The sequence below is a fragment of the Euleptes europaea genome, chromosome 9 (assembly GCF_029931775.1).
Source record: "Euleptes europaea isolate rEulEur1 chromosome 9, rEulEur1.hap1, whole genome shotgun sequence".
In the NCBI taxonomy this organism is placed as follows: domain Eukaryota; kingdom Metazoa; phylum Chordata; class Lepidosauria; order Squamata; family Sphaerodactylidae; genus Euleptes; species Euleptes europaea.
In genome coordinates this window covers 34658750-34679408 of record NC_079320.1, presented here as the reverse complement: position 1 = coordinate 34679408, position 20659 = coordinate 34658750, and the positions used below count along the sequence as shown (strand labels likewise).

Genomic DNA, 20659 nt, shown 5'->3' with positions numbered 1-20659 from the left:
GAGTGAAATTTAGGTGCCCACAGACCCCCCCTTTCCCAATTACCAGATATTTCTCTCCTGTGCTTAGACCTCATAATAAATCAATGTATAGATATGGCAACATAATAGCGTGAGTGACTACCAGAACCCATGCATCACACTACTGTGCCTTAATTCGGCAAACAGCCCTTCACAATAATAATATTAGTCTTTTGTAATTCTGTTGCTCTCCACGTTCTAACACATATTTTAATTTGTTTTCATGAAAATTGTACAGAGCATCTAAGACAATTAGGGATTCACATAGGTAAACAAAATCATATCTGAAAAACGTTTATGTTGGGGTTAGATATATTTATTTCATTTACAACCTACCTTTCTCCCCAATGGGGACCAAAACGGTTTACATCATTCTCTTCTCTTCCATTTTATTCATCACAATACCCGTTAGGTATATTTGTGTAACGCAGCCCCATCCAGTTTTCACAATGTATGATGGAGTGGGGGGATACTGCTCATATTATTCTCCTACGTGTTCATAGGAATGTTGGGTTTCTCTGACTAGCTAGCATGAAATATGCAGTCAGAAGAACTGTTTTCACAGGATGGGGCATCCTTTTCCACAGATATTTCAGAATTTTCAGATGTGCTGCAAAACAGAAATGTACTCATAACTCGCAGCTATAAAAATCCCAAGTGTTTATTTACGCTGTACAGTGCTGCCATATCTGCCACAGATGATGTTTACTGCAAGAACCATGAGGCAAGATGCATGTCTGTAAACATGCACTAGACACATGCAAAGGAGCTGCACCTAATCATAGCTCCTTGATGCATGTTCACTTCAGTGGGAGTTGTATATTTTCTCTTCACATGTAATGTTTCCACCAGAACAAACACTGCTGCATACATGGCAAATTCTGCTGCTGCGCAATGGATGAATTAGCACTCTGGAATGCTTCAGATATGACTGCCTTCCATTCCTACACAGACATTACTTCCTTGCAGAAAAAGTGTACGTGATGCATATACGGTATATGTTATCAAGCATGCATTTGTCATACACATTACACACCTTTTCCAAAGCTGTGACATGCATATAGTAGCATGAATTATCAGTAATCCATGAATCCTGGAAATGATTCAGTGGAATGGCCCTTTGGACAATAAGATTACTTATTGTCTCCAGGATCAGAGGAGCATACCTATTATATTAGGTGCTGTGGAACACAGGCAGGATAATGCTGCTGCAGTTGTCTTATTTGTGGACTTGCTAGAGGCCCATGGTTGGCCAGTATGTGAACAGACTGCTGGAGCTGATGGGCCTTGGTCTGATCCAGCATAGCTTTATGTTCTTAAGATGCACTTTCTCCCACAGATGTTAACAGAATACCTTTGCAGCTGGTGGCTAAATGTTGGTGGGTTTTCAGAAGGGAGATGCCATTCCTGGTGGTTTAGAATAGAATAGAATCATAACGTTGGAAGGGGCCATACAGGCCATCTAGTCCAACCCCCTGCTCAATGCAGGATCAGCCTAGAGCATCCCTGACAAGTGATTGTCCAGCCTCTGTTTAAAGACTGTCAGTGAGAGGGAGCTCACCACCTCCCTAGGTAGCTGATTCCACTGTCGAACAACTCTTACTGTAAAAAACTTTTTCCTAATATCCATCTGGTACCTCACCGCATTATTGCGAGTCCTGTCCTCTGCTGCCAACAGGAAGCTCTCTGCCCTCGTCTCAAGTGTCAGCCCTTCAAATACTTAAAGAGAGCTATCATATCCCCCCTCAACCTCTTGTTCTCCACACCAAACATTCCCAGCTCCCTCAGCCTTTCCTCATAGGGCTTGGTTTCCAGGCCCCTGATCATCCTCATCGCTCTCCTCTGTACCTGCTGCATTCTGTCCACATCTTTTTTGAAGTGGGGCCTCCAAAACTGCACATGATACTCCAGGTATAGCCTGACCAATGCTGTGTACAGTGGAACTATGACATCTTGCAATTTGGATGTTAGGCCTCTGTTGATGCAACCCAAAATCACATTAGCTTTTTTGTTGTTGCTGCATCACACTGGCTGCTCATATTTAACATATGGTCCACTCGTACCCCAAGATCTTGTTCACACACACTGCTACCCAGAAGTGTATCCCCCATCTAGTATGTCCCTCATTTTTGTTACCCAGATGTAGAACTCGGCACTTATCCTTGTTCAATTCCATTTTGTTCACATCCGCCCACTTTTCCAATGTGTTCAGATCTCGTTGAATTCTATCTCTGTATTCTGATGTGTTCTCTGCTCCTCCCAATTTGGTGTCATCTGCAAATTTAATGAATAGTCCCTCCACACCCTCATCCAGATAATTTTTAAAAATACTGAAAAGTACCGGCCCCAGAACCAAACCCTGTGGCACCCCACTGGACACCTCCCTCCATTCAGATGAAATGCCACTGACAACTACTCTTGAGTGCAGTTCTCCAACCAGTTCCCTATCCACCTAACTATCCTAGGGTCCAGTCCACGGTCCTCTAGTTTACTTCTTGGAACATCATGGGGAACCCTGTCAAAAGCCATACTGAAATCCAGGTAAACAACATCAACCGCATTCCTCAATCCAGTAAGCTCATCACTCAAAGCTCACCAAAGAAGGAAACGAGGTTGGTCTGGCAAGATGCTCGCAGTATCTTCTCTGGGACAGAGGCCAGTCTGACTAGTCTGTAGTTTCCTGGGTCATCCTGCCTCCCTTTTTTGAAAATTGGGATAACATTCGCCCTCCTCCAGTCTTGTGGCACATCTCCCGTCCTCCAAGAGGTCTGGAAGATGATGGACAAAGGCTCTGGTGTTAGTGTGTGTGTGTAAAGTACCGTCAAGTCGCAGCCGACTTATGGCGACCCCTTATGGGGTTTTCAAGGCAAGAGACTAACAGAGGTGGTTTGCCAGTGCCTTCCTCTGTATAGCAACCCTGGACTTCCTTGGTGGTCTCCCATCCAAATACTAACCAGGGCTGACCCTGCTTAGCTTCTGAGATCTGACGAGATAAGGCTAGCCCGGGCCAGCCAGGTCAGGACAGGCATTACTATAGCAGCCAGTAAACGAATGTTTGAGAAGCACCCGTTTTTGTTTTTAATGTGTTGGGAGGTACACTTGTTCTTCAGTCTGTTTAAGGGGGATTAAAAAAAATAGCAGTATGTATTTGTTTATATCTCACTCTCAACCATAAAACTAGTTTGTGGGGCAGCTAACAATGTATGGAAAACTATTTTAAAATATAACAAAACATTAACGTACTCATTACCCGCAGCAGAAAAATATCAATTATAAAGCAATGTTAAAACCAGGTGACAAGTAGGAAAGGCTTCTTCAGCGTCCAGCAGCGTTTCACCCACTGGTCCATTTTCATCAATGGGAAAGGGCTCAAAAACGCCTTGAAAAAAATTGGGAGCCTCTTATGCCATTTATGCCCGGGAGGTTTTGCCTTGGATTTGCCTCTCTAGTCTAGATGCACATTTCCCCCATCCGAATTCTCAGAACTCTGCAAGGGGGCTTACTGTGTTGAGTTTTGAGCTTTCGGATGGGGGGGGGGAACGTGCATCCAGGGAGCAGCAAATCCAAGGCACAACCTCCCGTGCATAAGCGGCCTTAGACGGGCAACGTTTTGCTTTCTGCATTGACTGCGATGAAGGAACGCTCCCCACCACCATAACGAAGCCCGCGCAAACACTCCAGCCCAGCGGCCTCGGGCTCGCTCGCGCCGATCTCAGCATCCTCTGAGTGTGCGCGCGCAGCGTTCTGCGATCGCTATCACGTGAGCGCGAGTGACTTGCTGACACTCCCCCCTCCCCCTCCCCCTCCCCCCACGATTTCTCTCTAAGGTGGAAGGCGGCCGTTGGGCCGCCGCGTGCGCTTGTTTCTCATTCGTTCTGCGGGGCGCGAGTTGGCGTGAATGACGTGTCGCTGCCTACGGCCAATCGGGGCCGGGCAAGGAGGAGGCCGAACGCGCCCCGCCTCGCCTGCCCGTGTGGGGCGGAGCGGTTCCTTTCAGGCAGGCGCTGGCTGGGCAGCGATGGCGGACGATGGGGATGGGAAGCTAAGGACTGAGCAAGGAGGCGGCGGCGGCCCGGAGGAGACGGAGGCTGCCGCGGCCGGCAGCTGGCTGTGGGGAGGCGGCCTGCTGTTGAACGTGACGCTGCTGGCGCTCGTGGCGTTGGCGGCCTACCAGCTCTACCGGCGCTGGGGCAAGCGGAGCGGGGCTGGGGGCGCGGCGCAGCAGAGCCAGGCCTCTCCCTTGCCCCGCATGAAGCGGGGGGACTTCACTCTGGAGCAGCTGCGCGAGTACGACGGCGCACGCACGCCGCGCATCCTCCTGGCCGTCAACGGCAAAGTCTTCGACGTGACCAAAGGCGGCAAGTTCTACGGGCCCGGTGAGGAGGAAGGGGGACGGGGGGCCCCTCTGCCCGCCTCTTTCCCTGCCTGGGCCAGGCGTTAGGGAGGGCCCGAGGGGAGCGCCTCGCCTCGCTCTTCGCCGTGCCTGCCTGCCTGCCGCCCCGCCCCCGGAGCAGGTATAGGGGGAGGGGCGCGAGGGTACCTGGCCTGCTTCGCCTAGCCACGTGGGTACCTGGCGTGAGTCCAGGGCGCTGAAAGAGCCCCTTTCCCAGCAGGACTGCTTCCTGGGTCGCAAGCTCCTAACCGTCCGTGTAGCCCCCTAGTGTGCTTGTTCAGAAGCAAGTCTCGCTGGAGTTTGGGGTTTATTCCCCCACCCCCCCGGGGATCGTGCATAGAATCGCAAGCTGACAGTTCTGTTTCAAACGCGTGCTTGACCTATGCGCCTGTAGCTCTCCTGGGTGCATTGTGTGTTGCCTCTGCCTGTCTCCTGCTTTGATGGTCAAGACTGTCTGGAGAAGTAAACTTGTCGACGTTAGTGGCGTTCCTTTATTAAGGAGTTGTGTAAGACTCGGTGATTGCAGTAACGTTTGGGCTGCAGTCGGGCAAATAGTTACCCTAGAGCAGTGGTTCCCAACCTTTTTTTTGACCAGGGACCACTAGGACTTTTTTGTTCGGTGCAGGGACCCCAAGGTTCAAAATAAAAATTCCGAGAATTTTAAAATAAATTTTAATCATAACTGTTAGTTAAACATTAAACTTAGAATAATATTTGAATATGTTTTTATAATAGAAAACTTTTAATTGAAAAGATTAATTTATTATGGGTTTATAACTTTGTTTCGCGGATCTTAATTTAGTTCTCGCGGACCCCTGGGGGTCCATGGACCCCCGGTTGGGAACCAGTGCCCTAGAGTTTATGCTGATCCAAGTAGACGTGGAACTGCAAGGCTTGACATCTCACTACGCTAAGGTTTTGGCACCTGGAGTACAAACCGTGCAGTAGTAGTTCTGCTTCTTTTTAAGTTAGTGGGGATGTTAACTGGGTGTTGATTTGCAGTTTTAATCCCTTATGATCCCATCCTAAACCACAAATTTGGAAAGGAAGTCCTACTAAAATTGGTTTGTTCTTACTGAAATATTTATGACTCGTCTTCCTGGCACCAGATGGTGGGTCAGGGCAGTTTACAAATACAAGTTTGGCTAATATACGGCACAAACATAGATTATAACATAATTACAGAAGAGAGCCACAAAGTTATCACTTTGCACTTGCTGCGTACAGTTGATTTTAATTTGTTTCATTTATCCTTAAAAGCCTTTTTGAACAGTAAGGTTTACAGACCCGTTGGAAATATAGGTTCATACCAAGAGAAACAGTTCTTCAAGAATGTGGGTCCTAGGCCACATAGATCTCTATATGCAAGAACCAGCACCTTGCATTTAGTGTGGAAGCAAATTTTCCGCAACTGTATCAACCTGATTCTCCAGCTACAAAGGGGAATCTAAGGGAACTCCAAAGCTCTTAACTGCATTCGTCAGCTTAAGCACCACACCATCCAGGATGGACAAGACAGTTCCCTCCAAACTGACCAGTATCACCCCAGTCTTGCCTAAATTCATCTTTACCCTTTTATTCCGGAACCAATTGATCACAGCATGTTTCTGGCTAAACATGCACAAGATCAGGTTGTGCAACAGTTATCTCTGACAGTGTTTATGGTCCGGATCTTTACTGCCTACAGCCATACTACACATGGTCAGCAAGTAAACAGCATGATTGTCAGGAAACTGCACCACACTGACCTGGATATTGGGGTTATTTCCTGTTCAGATATGCTGCTGGATAAAAGTTGCCAACAATGTGTTTTCTTATGGTAGATCACTGCACTTTAAAAAGACTATTTCAGTTCTTGTGCAGGTTATTGTTGTATGTGCAACACTGTTGCATCTGATAGGGAAATTGAATTGTTTATCAGCACTGTTATGGCTAACGGTTCAAAGAAATTAATTGCAATATCTGCAAACTGGAAAATTTCTGGATCTTGAAAAAAATGCTAAGTTATTGTGCCTCTCCTGTCGTGAACAGTGTGTGGGAAATATCTAAAGGGCACATAATAGACTTGCCCTAGCGCTGAGAGCCAACTAATTTGTGTCTGTCAATGAATGGATCTGTGGGTAGAAGATAGCCAGTTATCTCATATTTCAAGAAAGAGTTATCTCATATTTCAAGAAAGAGTTCATAACATGAAAAAATAATGGGTTGGTACATAGGCTAGTTTGATTGAAAGGCATGTCTAAGAGAAGACTTGTGATCTAATACTTAGAAGTTTTGATTGATAACCTTGATGGCTAGAGCTCATAGAAGAATCCAAGAAATCTGAAGTTTTCAGTTTAATACACAGTTAATACTATCAGTGATTGGGAAAGGTGCCTTTCACCTCATGTTGGGAAAATGCTAGGGCATGATCCAGTGAAAGTTATACATTTTTCATTCTCAGACTCAGAAATCCATGCATATGCATTAGTCTCCCACTGAAATCAGTAGACTGAAAAATGCTAAATTTTGGCTGGATTGTACCTTATACTTTGAACTGCAAGCATCATTTAGTTAAGGCTTCAGTAATGCAGCAAAAGGCACTGGAAAGGAAAAAAGGTAATATCAGCTATGCTGTATTGTCAGACTTCTCAGATGGCTTCCTCTTGTTACTACTTTCACACATCAGAAATATATTCAGGGGTGGGGAAGGACTTGTGACCAGTTAGCCCATTGAATGATATTTTGTGATTGAGTAAAGAGAAAAGGACACTTCCACGAATTGTGGGATATACTGGTGAGGGATTCTGTCTGATGTTAGTTTCTTTAGTAATTTATCATTTTTGGATGAAGTAGCTGAATATTTTTTCTTATGGGGTAATCGTGGGCCTCATGGCATGCATGTGGAAAGATATTTTGACGCATGCTATGCTAGGACAGCTGTGTGGACAGCAGACATTTCAAGAATCCTATTCATGTTCACCTTTCAGCTTTTTGCCACATTGTTCAGAATTGGATTTGCACATACAGTCCCACTTCGTCTGTGCACTTGGTTGGCTTTCAGTGCTTACCTGCCTGTTTGATGGATTGCTGGATGTATAACAGCCTTGAAAATACTACAGAAAAGTGGTACTGGAATTATTTTAAATTAAAAATGTGCTCTTTGTCACTGTGGGCTGGGGTCCAAATCTGTTTCTACTCAAGAAACAAATGGGCATACATAAGTCTTCTGACATACACAAAAGGTGATTACATGATTATGGCACTTTTCTTTGTTTAAAAACAACCCTTTCATATAATTTGCAGCAAATTGTTGGTGGAATGTATGGATAGGAATTTTGATACCTTCTTATAAAGATGTTCATAAATGCTTAAGATTAGGGGTCCACAAATTTTGGCTTGGCTTAATTTTCGGTCTTTATTTATGAACACTACTCTTCCTTTCTGCTCAGTTCTGCTCAGAGAGGGGTGTTTTTCCCTCCATTATGTTTTTTGCAAATGGCAGCAAGGTACCAGAAATCATTTCTTTTTCAGCTCTGTAGTTTATGGAAAACCTGGGATATGGAGGAATATTTTCTCCACTTTTCCCCAGGGCTTTTACAGAAGGCCAAAACAGTACCTTTTGGTAGAAAGTCTGCATAGAACTATTTTAAACAATAAATGCATGCAGAAATAAGATTTGACTACATCACATCAGACCAATAGAAATTAATCATGGTTCAGAATACATAATTAAGTACAAAGAAATGTACTCAACCAGAAAGAGAGAGATGTAATCCTTTGACATGCTTTGGGGTTCTTGGTTAACTATAAACATACAATGATATAAAACTTTCCCTCAAATTCCTAACATATCATGGATCCAGCTGGCTTTTCTACTGGTGAAATAAAAGAACTTTGGGTCTTCTTTGACTATCAAAGATGTTATGATGGGGATCACAGGAGCTGAATGGACAAAAGTCATATGGGATGGAGGCTGTAGGAAGGAGGGGAATTGGATGACATTGGGGGTTACCAATATCTGGGAGCATAAGCAAGCAGGAGGATTAAACTTCTCTCCTGTTCACTGATTGTCTCCTGAAAATGCTGCCTTTGTACACATACATTGCCTTGGGAAGCTGAATTTGCATGTTTACAAGATACAAAAGCATGGGGGTTCACAAACTTTGGATCAAATCCATACATTTTGGACCTCTCCTGAGAAGAAAGGTTTTTAGTCAGACATATTACAATGAGTATTGGAAGTTCATGGAGCACCTTTAAGTCTCTCTGAAGCTATGGGGTGAGATAGTTTCAAGTTGACTAGTGGGATGGAGCAAATCCCTGTTGCTCTGAGCTTTGGGGATGCTCAAACCAGGGTGACCTCAGTGAGGGACCCCTCTCTTGCCCAAGATATAGAGATGAGTAGGGGCTATCACCAGAATTTTCAAAAAATGTTCTTACCAGTGTTGAGCCCATTTGTGAATTCCCTCAAATTTAATATTGCTATTATTATTTTGCAACTGAGACAGCATTGGTTTCACTTGTGGACAGTCCTATTTGTAAATGGATAAAGGTAATGCTTCCCTATTTCATTCTCCCTGAATTATCTGAGGCTTTTAATACCATGGAAAAAAAGGTGTAAACAGCCCTAATAGCCCACGCTTGCACAATGTTTTGTGTCATTTGAGTTGGTCCCAATAAAAGGTATTACATGAACTTTATTTCTTTTTTCTGGATTTTGATACTGGACCACTGCATCTTGTTAACGCATAGGGAAACAAGAGTGAGAAAGGGAGTAGCTTAAACCAGTCTTGTCTGTTCATAATCAGGGGAGATACCATCAGAGATTCTAAATTGGCAGTGTTCTGCCTTTTCCTTGGAACTCTTTCATCTTTGCTAGCCTACTTAACAAGATCATCTATACCAGGGGTGTCGAACTCAGTTGTTACAAGGGCCGGATATGACATAAATGTCACTTGGTCAGGCCGGGCCATGTCTCGCCAGCCCAGATCAAGAGTGGGGGAGTGGCTGGCTCGCAGGCTGTATAAGAGCTCTCAAGGGGCCAGATCTGGCCTGGGGCCTTATGTTTGACATCCCTGATCTATACCTTTAGGGTTGAATGTCATCAGTATGCTGATGACCGTTCTAGATTTTGGTTATACAGGTGATGTTGGCTGAAGTCTGACGTGTTGGTGGACTCTTCGGCCTACCCTTGATGGGTTGAGTTTATCCTTGGTTTATTGGGAGAAGAGCTTTGGGGTGTTTTAGAGCCCAGCCTTGCTACTGAAGAAGCAGGTTGGTATAGTGGCTAAAACCACTTTCTGTCAATTACTTCTACTGCATAGATTGTCTTTTATTCTAGAACTACCGTATATACCCGTGTATAAGCCGACCCGCGTATAAGCCGAGGTGCCTAATTTCTCCCCAAAAATGGGGAAAAATTAGGCACCCGCGTATAAGCCGAGGGTCGGCTTATAACCCCTCCCCCCCCGCAGACTTACCTGACCGGGCTCCCGGGAGCAAGCGGCGTGGCCCTGGTGGCGGCGCGGCCGGGCGGGGGCCGGGGCAGCCTCCCTGCAGTTGCAGGAGGCCGCCCCAGGCCGCTCCCGGCCCCAGGAAGCGGCAGCGCGGCCGGGCGGGGGCCGGGGCAGCCTCTGCGCAGCCGCAGGAGGCCGCTCCCGGCCCCAGGAAGCGGCGGCCGGGCGGGGGCCGGGGCAGCCTCTGCGCAGCCGCAGGAGGCCGCCCCAGGCCCCAGGAAGCGGCGGCGCTTTTTTTGGGCTGAAAAACTCGGCTTATACGCGAGTATATACGGTAGGTATTCTCAGTTTGTTGATCCATGCTGCTGTGACACACTGTACTTGGGGCTGCTGTTAAAGCAATCTAGTGCAAAATGTGGCTCATCTTTTGACTGAAGAGTTTTCGAATGAATGTTAACATGGTTCCAAAACAACTTCATCGCTTGCCTCTGCTGCCTTGGGCACTGTTTTAGCAGGAAAGGCAGGGCATAAATATTTTAAATTTTATCCTCTTAGTTCAGTTTCCATTGTATTTAGTTTGATTTGATTTGGGGATCTTGACCATCCTTCTCCAGGCTGGCTTGCTGACCTGTGTGTCATAGAATTATGGATTATGGTTTTAATTGTAAATTATTTTTTGTATGTAAATGTAATATGGACTGTATTGTAAATTATGTTTTTATGATATATTCTGCTCTGAGCCTGGCTTTGGCTGGGATAGAGTGGGGTGTAAATTCATAAATAAACAAATAGATAAATAAATAAATAAATAAATAGTAGTTCTGGAAGATGTGTTAAGCAGTGATGCCTTGATTATACAGGAATTTGTTAGTAGAAATTTTAAAGTGATACCCAGTTAGCTATACAGTAGCAGTTTTGTGCACTATTCATGTCGAAATTATAATAAAGAGATCTTAATTGTCATTTTGCTGGATGCCCCTCTTAAGATGCTGGAAGTTGATTAAAAACTGTTGATAAGCCCCTCCAAGAAATGTTTATGTGGCACATGCAGTTCATCAGTTAGACTTAGATGATGTTAACATTTCAATATTTACTTTTTTGTGTGTGGCCAGTAATTTGAATAACATAGTTAAGTGGTTGTCAAGCCTTAGCAAACCCCTATTTTGATTAAAATTGTTCTGCAGCCCCCCTAGGTTTACCATCACTGGAACATGTTACATGACAATGAAACTCTCATCCAGCTACATTTTAAATGGAAGTTTAAGAAAAATGGTTTTAATTACCTTTTACATGGTCTACAAGGTCAGATCTCAGGGGTAGTTATATGGCCTCAGTTTATTAAAAGGCTCTGACCCCAGTTCTAGTCAGTCTTATCCTTTGGATGGGTCTTTGCCTTGGAGATAGCAATAAACTTCCATGTTAATTTCTAGGTAAGAGGTTAGCTGAACAGGTGAGAAGGGGATTGGAAAAACTTTCAGAGCTGCTCTCAGAAATAAAAAGACAGCATTGTGCTAAGCTTTATCTTTCAGTATTCATTTGAAAAGCACCATTGGCTGTTACTGTCTATGGATACAGAATGGAGTCTGTGGTGACAGCCTTTGCATTTAGGGATGCCAGATTCCAGGTAGGGTCTGGAGATCTCCTGGAATTACAAATTATTTCCAGAATACAGAGATCAGTTCCCCTGGAGAACACTGATGCTGTGGAAAGTGAACCCTATGGCATTTCACCTCACTGAGGTCCCTTCCAACCGCACCCTCCACAGGCTGTGTCCCCAAATCAACAGGAATTTCCCAACCTGGAGTTGGCATCCCTTTTTGCTTTGGGTTATAGAGTGGAAACTAGTTCAGTTTCATATGAGATGTAATTATGACAACTGCATTAGGACGGACCACCTTTGTGTCATTAAACTAGGGCTGAACTCTTTCTTCCCAGCAACCAATCAACATGTTTTCTGGCAAGTGTTAGAAACTAAATGGCTCTGAGATCTTCCTCCCTGAAAGAAGGAGAAACAGATTTGGCTACATTTCCATGAATTGAAGTGTTCTTGCCCGTTCCTAGATTAGAGAGCTCCAGATATATGAAGTCAGAGTCATGTACATCTCTAAACTTTGATGTAACAGGCGTGTTCCTAATACCAGAATAGTTAAATATGTTTTCCCAGTGTAGAAGTGTAAATAAATTGCATACTTAAACTTTTCCACTGAAATTGAGCATTTAAGAAGCACAATCAATTCTGTCGAAGGCTTTCACGGTCAGAGTTCATTGGTTCTTGTAGGTTATCCGGGCTGTGTAACCGTGGTCTTGGAATTTTTTTTCCTGACGTTTCGCCAGCAACTGTGGCAGGCATCTTCAGAGGATTAACACTGAAGGACAGTGTCTCTGTCACTGTCCTTCAGTGTTAATCCTCTGAAGATGCCTGCCACAGTTGCTGGCGAAACGTCAGGAAAGAAAATTCCAAGACCACGGTTACACAGCCCGGATAACCTACAAGAACCAACAATCAATTCTGTTGCATCATTTGTACCTAACCCAACTCTCCTTGGGCAGATGCTAGAGATACCAATGAAAGCTTGATATATCTGTGAATTGATTCCTTATAAATTGATTTTTTTCTTGGGAATAAATAATTGGCCATTACAAGGCTTGTTGCATTATTAGCCTTATTAGATAAAAGAATCCATTTCAAAGTTGTATTAGTGGGAGCTGAGAGCAGACTGGATCTGGAATCTGTACCTTAATTATATATATATTTGCAAATATATATGTGATTTTATTTTGCCTTATACAACAGCTAGTAAAACAATAAACTCCCTATCTTGGGCTTTAGGACCAAAACCAGTTCTGTTCTCTGTTCAGCATGTTGAGAAGGATTTTCCAATAAGCTGATGCTGCACAAGGCAAATTGCTATTCCACAAAAATAGCACTTTCTGGGAAAGCTAGGGTATTTTTTTGCATATTCACTTTGTTTGGCAGTTCAGTATGGTCAGCCTAGTGTTCATATTAGTTCTAAAAGATTGATATTACTGTTTCTTTAATCCTATAACTTTGTGTGTATCATATTGCAGTGTATGTTCATAATGAAATGTTGCCACTTGGTTGAAAGAAAAACACAAACCTCATTTGTACTCTGTTTCTCTACTTCATTTCTAATAGCCACATACTGATTGCTAGCCTGTTACGTAATCTTCATGTAAAATATTTCCAAAGGTTATGTTGATAAATGTTGACTATGTTGCCAAGTTCCATCAGTGCAGTCTTTTCAGTGTGTCCAAGGTACCTAGAAACATCTGATTAGACTGTTGAACATTTCTTAGGGTTGGACCGATAGCTAAACAAAAAATACCAAAAGCCGTTAAATGCACCAAATTTCAACATGTGCCTTGTTTACAGTATATAAATATAGATGCGGTTAGTAAGTGTTGGCTGTGAAATTTCACTTTGTTTGAACAGCATTTTGTAGAAAAAAATTCATGTTTGTGGTTACTTTGGTTACATTCTAGATTAAGTTAGTGTTCTGCCCATACTTCATAACTAAATGTATTCAGCTTGTTGTAGCAAGCATTTGTCATATGATACTTCTGGTGAGCATTAAGCTTTTCTGGAATAAATGCAAAAAAGTAGTTTGACTTGCTGATTACATTTATGAGAAACTGTAGAGTATTCAGTTACAGATGATCGTTCCATTCATAGAGAAACTGAGATACGGTGGGGCTGGGGGGCAACAGTACTTTAGATACAATTTCCATATTCCAAAGCGATGAAATTATATTGCATGTAATTAAATGTATCTTTTTTCCTTCTTTTCAGAGGGTCCTTATGGAATATTTGCTGGCAGAGATGCCTCAAGGGGTCTAGCAACTTTCCGTCTAGATAAAGATGCACTCAGAGACGAATATGACGACCTATCTGATCTAAATGCTGTACAGATGGAGAGTGTGAGAGAGTGGGAAATGCAGTTTAAAGGTAATATTTTAATTGGCAGATTCACTGGGAATCCTAAAGGTATTTGGCAGTGGCTGTTGAGAAATTTATTTAAGTGGTTATGTCTTTACTGCATGTTAGTGACTTTTGTTTTAAAAAGTTTCAAGTTATGTAAACAGTAGCTTAATGCCCGCAAGTATGATAAGGAAAGGTGAGCAAAAGAGTACGTTTACCAGCCTTCCATGACTTGACATGACAAGCCCTGCTCCCTTCTAGTGGCAAACTGACACAACCATGAAGATGTAGAGGCAAGTTGGTTATAGGCCGAATTCTACAATCACCTCTTCTGGTCAGGTCTACTGTTACTGGAGAGGTAGAGCCTGTACCAGAATTCCCAAGCTTGCTTGGTGAGCTCCTGAGCTGCTCACAGACCTTTCAGAGGCTATGCATGCATAGCTTGACTCACGAGGGTGAGAGAGAACTACAGACACAATCCTCTTTAAACTCAGGAAGAAGTTACTTCAGTCTGAGCCAGCAGTGGATGAAATAGCCTTCTTCATCTCCTGAAGCCTTGCTGTAAGTGTGCACACAAGCCATTGTGCCTGTACCACTTTGAATATTCTAAATTTTATCTGGTTGAGGACGTTACTCCACAGTGTACTATTCCAATTGAATTAACAATTGAGTTGTGTATGTGTGTGTGGGGTGTTCCTGGCAAAGCTACTTTGTGGCTTAAAGTATCACCACACCTCTCAAATCTTCTTTGTCCCTTGTAGTGCTTGTTCTGTTAGCTCTAAGTGGTTGAGCATACTAATATGCAGTTACTGGGGCTGAGCAGCTGGACAGATCAAAAAATTATTCTATTCACTTAATAGGTCTGGAAAGCAGACTGGCATTTATGATATTGTGAGGAAAACACAGCTCATCCCAGTTAATCACTAATAATGCCAGGAGTTTATAGTGCATGGTGTGGCATTTGTACCAGGTACCACTTAGCCATTAAGTTCATGAGATGCACATGGGCCAGTTACTATCATCTAGTTCAGGGTAGTCAAACTCAATTGTTATGAGGGCCAGATATGACATGTTACTTGGTTGGGCTAGGCCATGCCTTGCCAGCCCAGATTGAGAGTGGGGTGGGGTGGCTGGCTCACAGGCCAGATAAGAGCTCTCAAGGGGCCTGATCCAGCCCTTGGGCCTTATGTTTGACACCTGTGATCTAGTTTGTACATGTGCTGAGAGCTAGGATGAAATTGTGGAAAACACTCCCTTCCTTAGTTTATGGAAGAAAAACACCCCATTGTAATCACTCCCTATTGAGGAAAGATTCCTTCTAGAGAAAAAAAAGTGGGATGTTACTCCAGTATTTAAAAGCAGCTGGTAATTTCCATATTAGAGGTTCATAACATGGAACTGATTTATTTATTAATTTATTAAAACCTCTTTTCCAGAAAAGTATGACTATGTTGGTAGACTCCTAAAACCAGGAGAGGAACCATCAGAATATACAGATGAAGAAGATACCAAGGATCACACTAAACTGGATTAAGCTTTGTAAATCACCAAAGTCATGGGCCTTCAGAACTGCAATCTTATTTCCCATCACAGAATGCCCCGTCTCCACAGTTCTTCTGCTGCACAAAACAACTCAACAGGTTTTGTACAAGAACATCATCACCCTCTCTCAATGAAGATTTGATTAGGCATTCTTTGTGCTGCCCAACTTTTTTTGTTGCAGTTTAACTAATGTCTGGAAAGGCTTCGTTAATGAAGAGGGGCCAGGGATTTAAAAAGGAAACTCTGTTCCTTTTAGCCTGTTGAAGCCTTAGAACAGTTCATTATTTACAAACGTCAGTGTTTCATGTCATTTCTACTCCTTCGGCGCTAGAACGGAAAGCCTCAAGGAATACTAGTAAATTTGGCATCTGAAACATTACAAAAAATGGGAATATTCAAACTAGTCTGTGGGGTGTTGGTTTCCATGCCTGAGAACTATTTAAGACCTCTACAGATTATGGGGTTTCAATATATTCCCCTGAAGGATAGAGAAAAGCTTAACTTCTCTGCAGAAGCTATCATTTGAAACCTGCCTTCTATGCTTTTCCTTTCCCCTCAATCAAATCGGAATAATTGTGCCTTATTTCACTTAAGACTTGAATTGTTTTAAGGGAAAGCCCCAGATGTGACATAAGTCACTAAAAGCAGCATTGAGGGCTGAATGGAAAACATTGTCATTCTGTATATAAAATGTAAAGGAATACTCAGTGTTACTGCCATATATATATATATCTATATATATGTTAATATAATTAGCATTGTAATAGCCAAATGCATTTCCCCATTTGCTTTTTAAATAAGCCCACCCTTTTCTTTCCCCAGGGAGCTCCTTAAATTTGGAGCCTAGACCTATATCTTAGAAGTGAGAAGTGTGCATGGGTTTTGGGTATGTCTATGGATGCTTGAGTGCAAGAATTGGAAAGGATGGTTCCTGCAGATATTGTAAATATGAATACCATTTTAATAAAGCATGTAAAATACCAAATGTGCTGTCAGACTTTATGTAAAAGCTGTTAAGCTCTCGTAGGGGTAGCCAGGTCAGGTCTCTTACATGTATGGAGTAAAAGGAAGACGTCTTGAATATAAAATATTTTTGCACTGTTATTAAATAAAGCTTTATCCATTTTTTTTCCTTCAGTGACCACATTTAATCCTTATTTGTAATGTATCTGAATAAGTTTGAATTTTGAGAGCAAAAGCAACTGCAAATAGGGAATGAGGCAAAAGGGTTAAGCGTATAACAGTAGAACACATCTTCAAATGCTTTGGTGTCAATTTTCACTGAAGACTATCATTGTTTTCTTAGCTGTTTAGTGATTATGACAAGTACACAGTCTAACTCTCAAATGCTCCTCCCATAAACTAGTTGTCAGAACAGCGGTATAGCATCAATAGTGAAAGCTATTCACTAAGGTAGTGTCCTAAGCATGAATAAAACCTAAACAGCAGAGATCTTTAACCTATTAAAGGTAATATTTAAATGACCAAACACATCTGGCCCGTGCTCAGGTTGACTTGTGACTAGAGACTGCTTGTATGGTGTGTGTAGAAAGATTTTCTGTATCTGTTTCCCCCACCGTTAATGTGTGCATACTTGTCCTTTATAGTAATTTGAAAGTATCCACTTCCCATTCATGAGCCAGTTAGAATTTTTCTCCAAAAATTCATAATTAAAATTATGCAGTCTGTTTTGAGAAATGAACAACTTGTGTTCTGACTTTTGAAATAAAGTGTTATGTAGATATTAAATTTGTGCTGCATGTGTCATGTTAACTTCTGAGGGAAAATCAGCATGGTTTCTGCAAAAGGAAGTTTCACCTCACCAAACCCTTTTGCAGTTCTTTGAGAAAGTGAACAAGCATGTAGACAGTGGTGACTCAGCAGACATATACTTGGACTTTCAAAAGGATTTTGGCATGGTCCCTCTCTAAAGACTCCTGAGTAAACTTAGCAGTAATAGGATAAAAGAATGTGTTCTTTTATGCATTAACAATTTGTTAAATGACAGGAAGCAGAGTAGGAATACGTGGATAGTTCTCCCAATGGAGGGAAGTGAGCAGTGGGGCTCCATTAGGCTCAGTATTGGGGCCTGTACTGTTTAATTTGCTTATAAATGGTCTGGAACTAGGATGAGTAGCACAGTGGTCATGTTTGCAGATGACAAAATTATTCAGGATGGTGAAAACCAAGGATGACTGCTAAGAGCCTCAGGATCTCCACAAATTGGATGAGTGGGCAACAATGTGGCAAATGAAGTTCAATGTTGGTAAGTGTAAGGTGATGCACACTGGAATAAAAAAAAATCCCAGTTTCAAGTTTAGGCTGATGGGTTCAGAACTTGCTGAGACAGAGTGGAAAATATCTTGGGGCTGTAGTAGTTAGCTAGCTCAATGAAAGTGTCAACCCCGTGTGCTGCAAAGGGCAAACTGAGTTGGGGATTATTAGGAAAGGGATTGAAAATAAAATGGCTGATATTATGACGCCCATGTATAATCTCTGTGGTGCAGCCTCATTTGGAATACTGTGTACAATTCTGGTTACCATATCTTAAAAAGGACATCGGAGAGCTGAAAAAAAGAACAGAAGAGGGCAACAGAAGATTTGGGGGGAATTGGAGCATATTCCCTATGAGGAAAGGCTGATGAGTCTGGAACTCAGTTTAGAAAAGAAACTACTAAAGGGAGGACATGATAGAGGTTTATAAAATTATGCATATGTGCAGAGTTGACAAAACTTTCTCACTCCCAAAATACCAGAACTTGAGGGCATCCAATGAAGCTGATGGGCAGTAGATTCAGGATAAACAAATAGCGAGTGATTAAAATGTGGAATTCGCTGCCAGAGGATGTAGTGATGGCCACAGGCATAGACAGCTTTAAAAGTGGATTAGACAGATTCCTGAAGAATCAATTGGTCTATCAATGGCTACTAGCTGTGGGGACTACAGGGAACCTTCACATTCAGAGGCAATAAACCTTTAAATACCAGTACCAAGAGGCAACATCAGGGGAAAGCCTTGGCCGCTATGCTCTGTTGTTGACCCTCCAGAGGAACTGGTTGGCCACAGTGTGAGACAGGAATGTGGACTAGATGGCCCACTGGTCTGATCCAGTAAGGCTCTTCCTATGTTCTTAAGTAGAGTTTCAGTTCCACAGCTCCTATTAGAGCTATTAAAAGTTTATAGAGTGGGCACATTCCCATTTTAAGATATGTAATCAGTTTGGGGGGATTTAAAGTTCTTCTCTAGTGGTGTATTTTGTGGGGATTTGGTCTGTTTTTGAAGCTACTTCCTACTTTTTTATGGCATTAAAAGGAGGGAGGATAAAACTTGTGAACTAAAAAAGCCAAAGATGCTTCTAAGAACTTTTGAGAGCAACTTCATACAAAAAAACTATTTAATACTAGATACCAGTGATGCCAGAAAGGCAAGAAGAGCAGTTTTTGTCTCTCAACCAGCCTGGCTGTAAAGTTTCCCAGGGTGGGAAAGAGCTGCAGGAAAGCATAGTTAGAGTTGGGAGGGGAAGAAAGGAAAGGCAGGAGGAATGGGATGCCCCCTCCTTACAAGTTGCTTGTAGGTCCTCACTTGTTATAAACCTGGTCACCCTGTGTACAGCACATGCAAAACAGCATCTCTAGAAATGAGCTCATCAGCAGGGAAAATGGAAAGGACCCAGTTAGCCTGTTCACTTAATCTTGCCCTATTTCATAACTTTCATCTTAAAGAGCCATTTAGGGTTATCAGTGGTTGCAAACATGGAAAAGGAAAGAACAAGGGCAGACTAACATTACGTGTGGGAATTTGCACTGTGTACAAAAGTTACATACAAACTTGTCATAGGAAGAGCCTTGCTGGTCCATACTAGTGGTTCATCCAGTTTCATGGAGCAGCTAACAAGTGGGGCAGAGAAGTCGTCAAGGCATTTCCCTGCTGCTGGCTTCTAGCACTGCTATTCAGAAGTTTGCAGCATCTGTACATCCCTTTACACATGATGGCTGGTGGCAGTTGATGGGCCTATCCTCCATGAATCTGAATTCCTTTTTAAAGTTGTCTATGCTCATGGTCATCCCGAAATCCACTGGCAGTGAAACCCACAATTTAATCACTTGAGTAAAGTGGTTTCTTTTCCCCCCATCCTGAATCTATTGCCCTGTCCATCAGATTCATTAGATGCCTCTAAATCCTACTATTATGGGAAAGGGAGAAAAAAGGAAAAGTTTATTACAGGATAGTATGCTCATGGTGTGTGGGAGTAGCTTTTTTGCTAGTCTATAGTCCAGTACTGAACACATACAGCCTAGAGACAGAAGCACTCAGGGGGAAAAGTGTAGATAGTTTGACTTGGTCAAACTCAATCGTATGCGTGCTTTGAACGAGATATCCTTTTGGTGTGGCCGGAGAAACCATTGCAAAGGCCTCGAATGGAATCTGGCCCACCGCACAGCAGGAATGATGGAAACCATAAGCCCTTGAAGTTTCGCCAGGGTCATAAGATGAGGTGACACTGAAAGAAAAATGGACTTGGCCATGGATGAGATCTTGGACACTTTGTCTTCTGGAAGCCGGAGGGTATATGAGACTGTATTGATGTACACCCCGAGGTGGAGTAGATGTTGGGCAGAAAGAAGGTGGCTCTTCTCCCTGTTTATCAGGAAACCATGAGTCTCCAGTAACTCCAGGACCATCTTTGTGTGACTGCAACAGAGATCTCTTGTTGGCGCGCATATCAAGCTGTCATCCAGATAGGGGTGCAATCTTATTCCTTCCCTTCTTGCCAGGGCTATCAAGGTCACCAGGACCTTGGTGAAGACCCGGGGGGCTGAAGATAACCCGAAGGGAAGAGCCCGGAACTGGAAGTGGAACCGGAAGCGCAGGAATCTCCGATGGGGCTGGTGTATCAGGATGTGAAGGTAGGCTTCCTTTAAATCTATGGATGTCAGAAAGTCCCATGGCCGCAGAGCCTCGGAGACGGAGCGAAGGGTCTCCATCCTGAACTGCCGCTTGTGGATGTACCTGTTGAGGAGCTTTAAGTTGAGAATTGCCCTCCAATTGCCATTTTTCTTGGGCCCTGTAAAGAGAAAGGAGTAAACTCCTGATGATAGTTCCACTGGACTGACCGGTTCGATGGCCTGTATGTCGATCAAGTGTTGAATGGCTTCTGTTGTCCTGAGTAGTTTTTTTTTGTAAGAGCTGGGCACATCACGAGCCGATCTGGAGGGATGGTGAGAAGTTCCAATTGATAACCTTGAGAGATGACTTGATAAACCCAGGCATCTGGGTGGGAGGCTTTCCATTGTAGATGGAACTGACATAGCCTGCCCCCCACAGGC

The 20659-nt window shown here is 43.1% G+C and overlaps 1 protein-coding gene across 1 annotated transcript; it reads left to right on the top strand.

The window, feature by feature from the left end:
* The first annotated feature begins 3997 nt into the window (after nt 1-3997).
* Nucleotides 3998-15995, top strand: PGRMC2 (progesterone receptor membrane component 2). The gene is made up of 3 exons (XM_056855290.1): nt 3998-4394; nt 13661-13816; nt 15226-15995. The coding sequence occupies exons 1-3, from the start codon at nt 4037-4039 to the stop codon at nt 15321-15323; spliced, it is 612 nt and encodes a 203-aa protein (XP_056711268.1). The 5' UTR covers nt 3998-4036; the 3' UTR covers nt 15324-15995.
* Nucleotides 15996-20659: the final 4664 nt, after the last annotated feature.

What these genes read in the sequence shown, in the direction of transcription:
- PGRMC2 (XM_056855290.1), top strand. Translation starts at nt 4,037, where the DNA reads ATGGCGGACGATGGGGATGGGAAGCTAAGGACTGAGCAAGGAGGCGGC. An exon ending in CGGCAAGTTCTACGGGCCCG is followed by an intron (nt 4,395 to 13,660) that starts GTGAGGAGGAAG and finishes CCTTCTTTTCAG; the next exon opens with AGGGTCCTTATGGAATATTT. An exon ending in GTGGGAAATGCAGTTTAAAG is followed by an intron (nt 13,817 to 15,225) that starts GTAATATTTTAA and finishes CCTCTTTTCCAG; the next exon opens with AAAAGTATGACTATGTTGGT.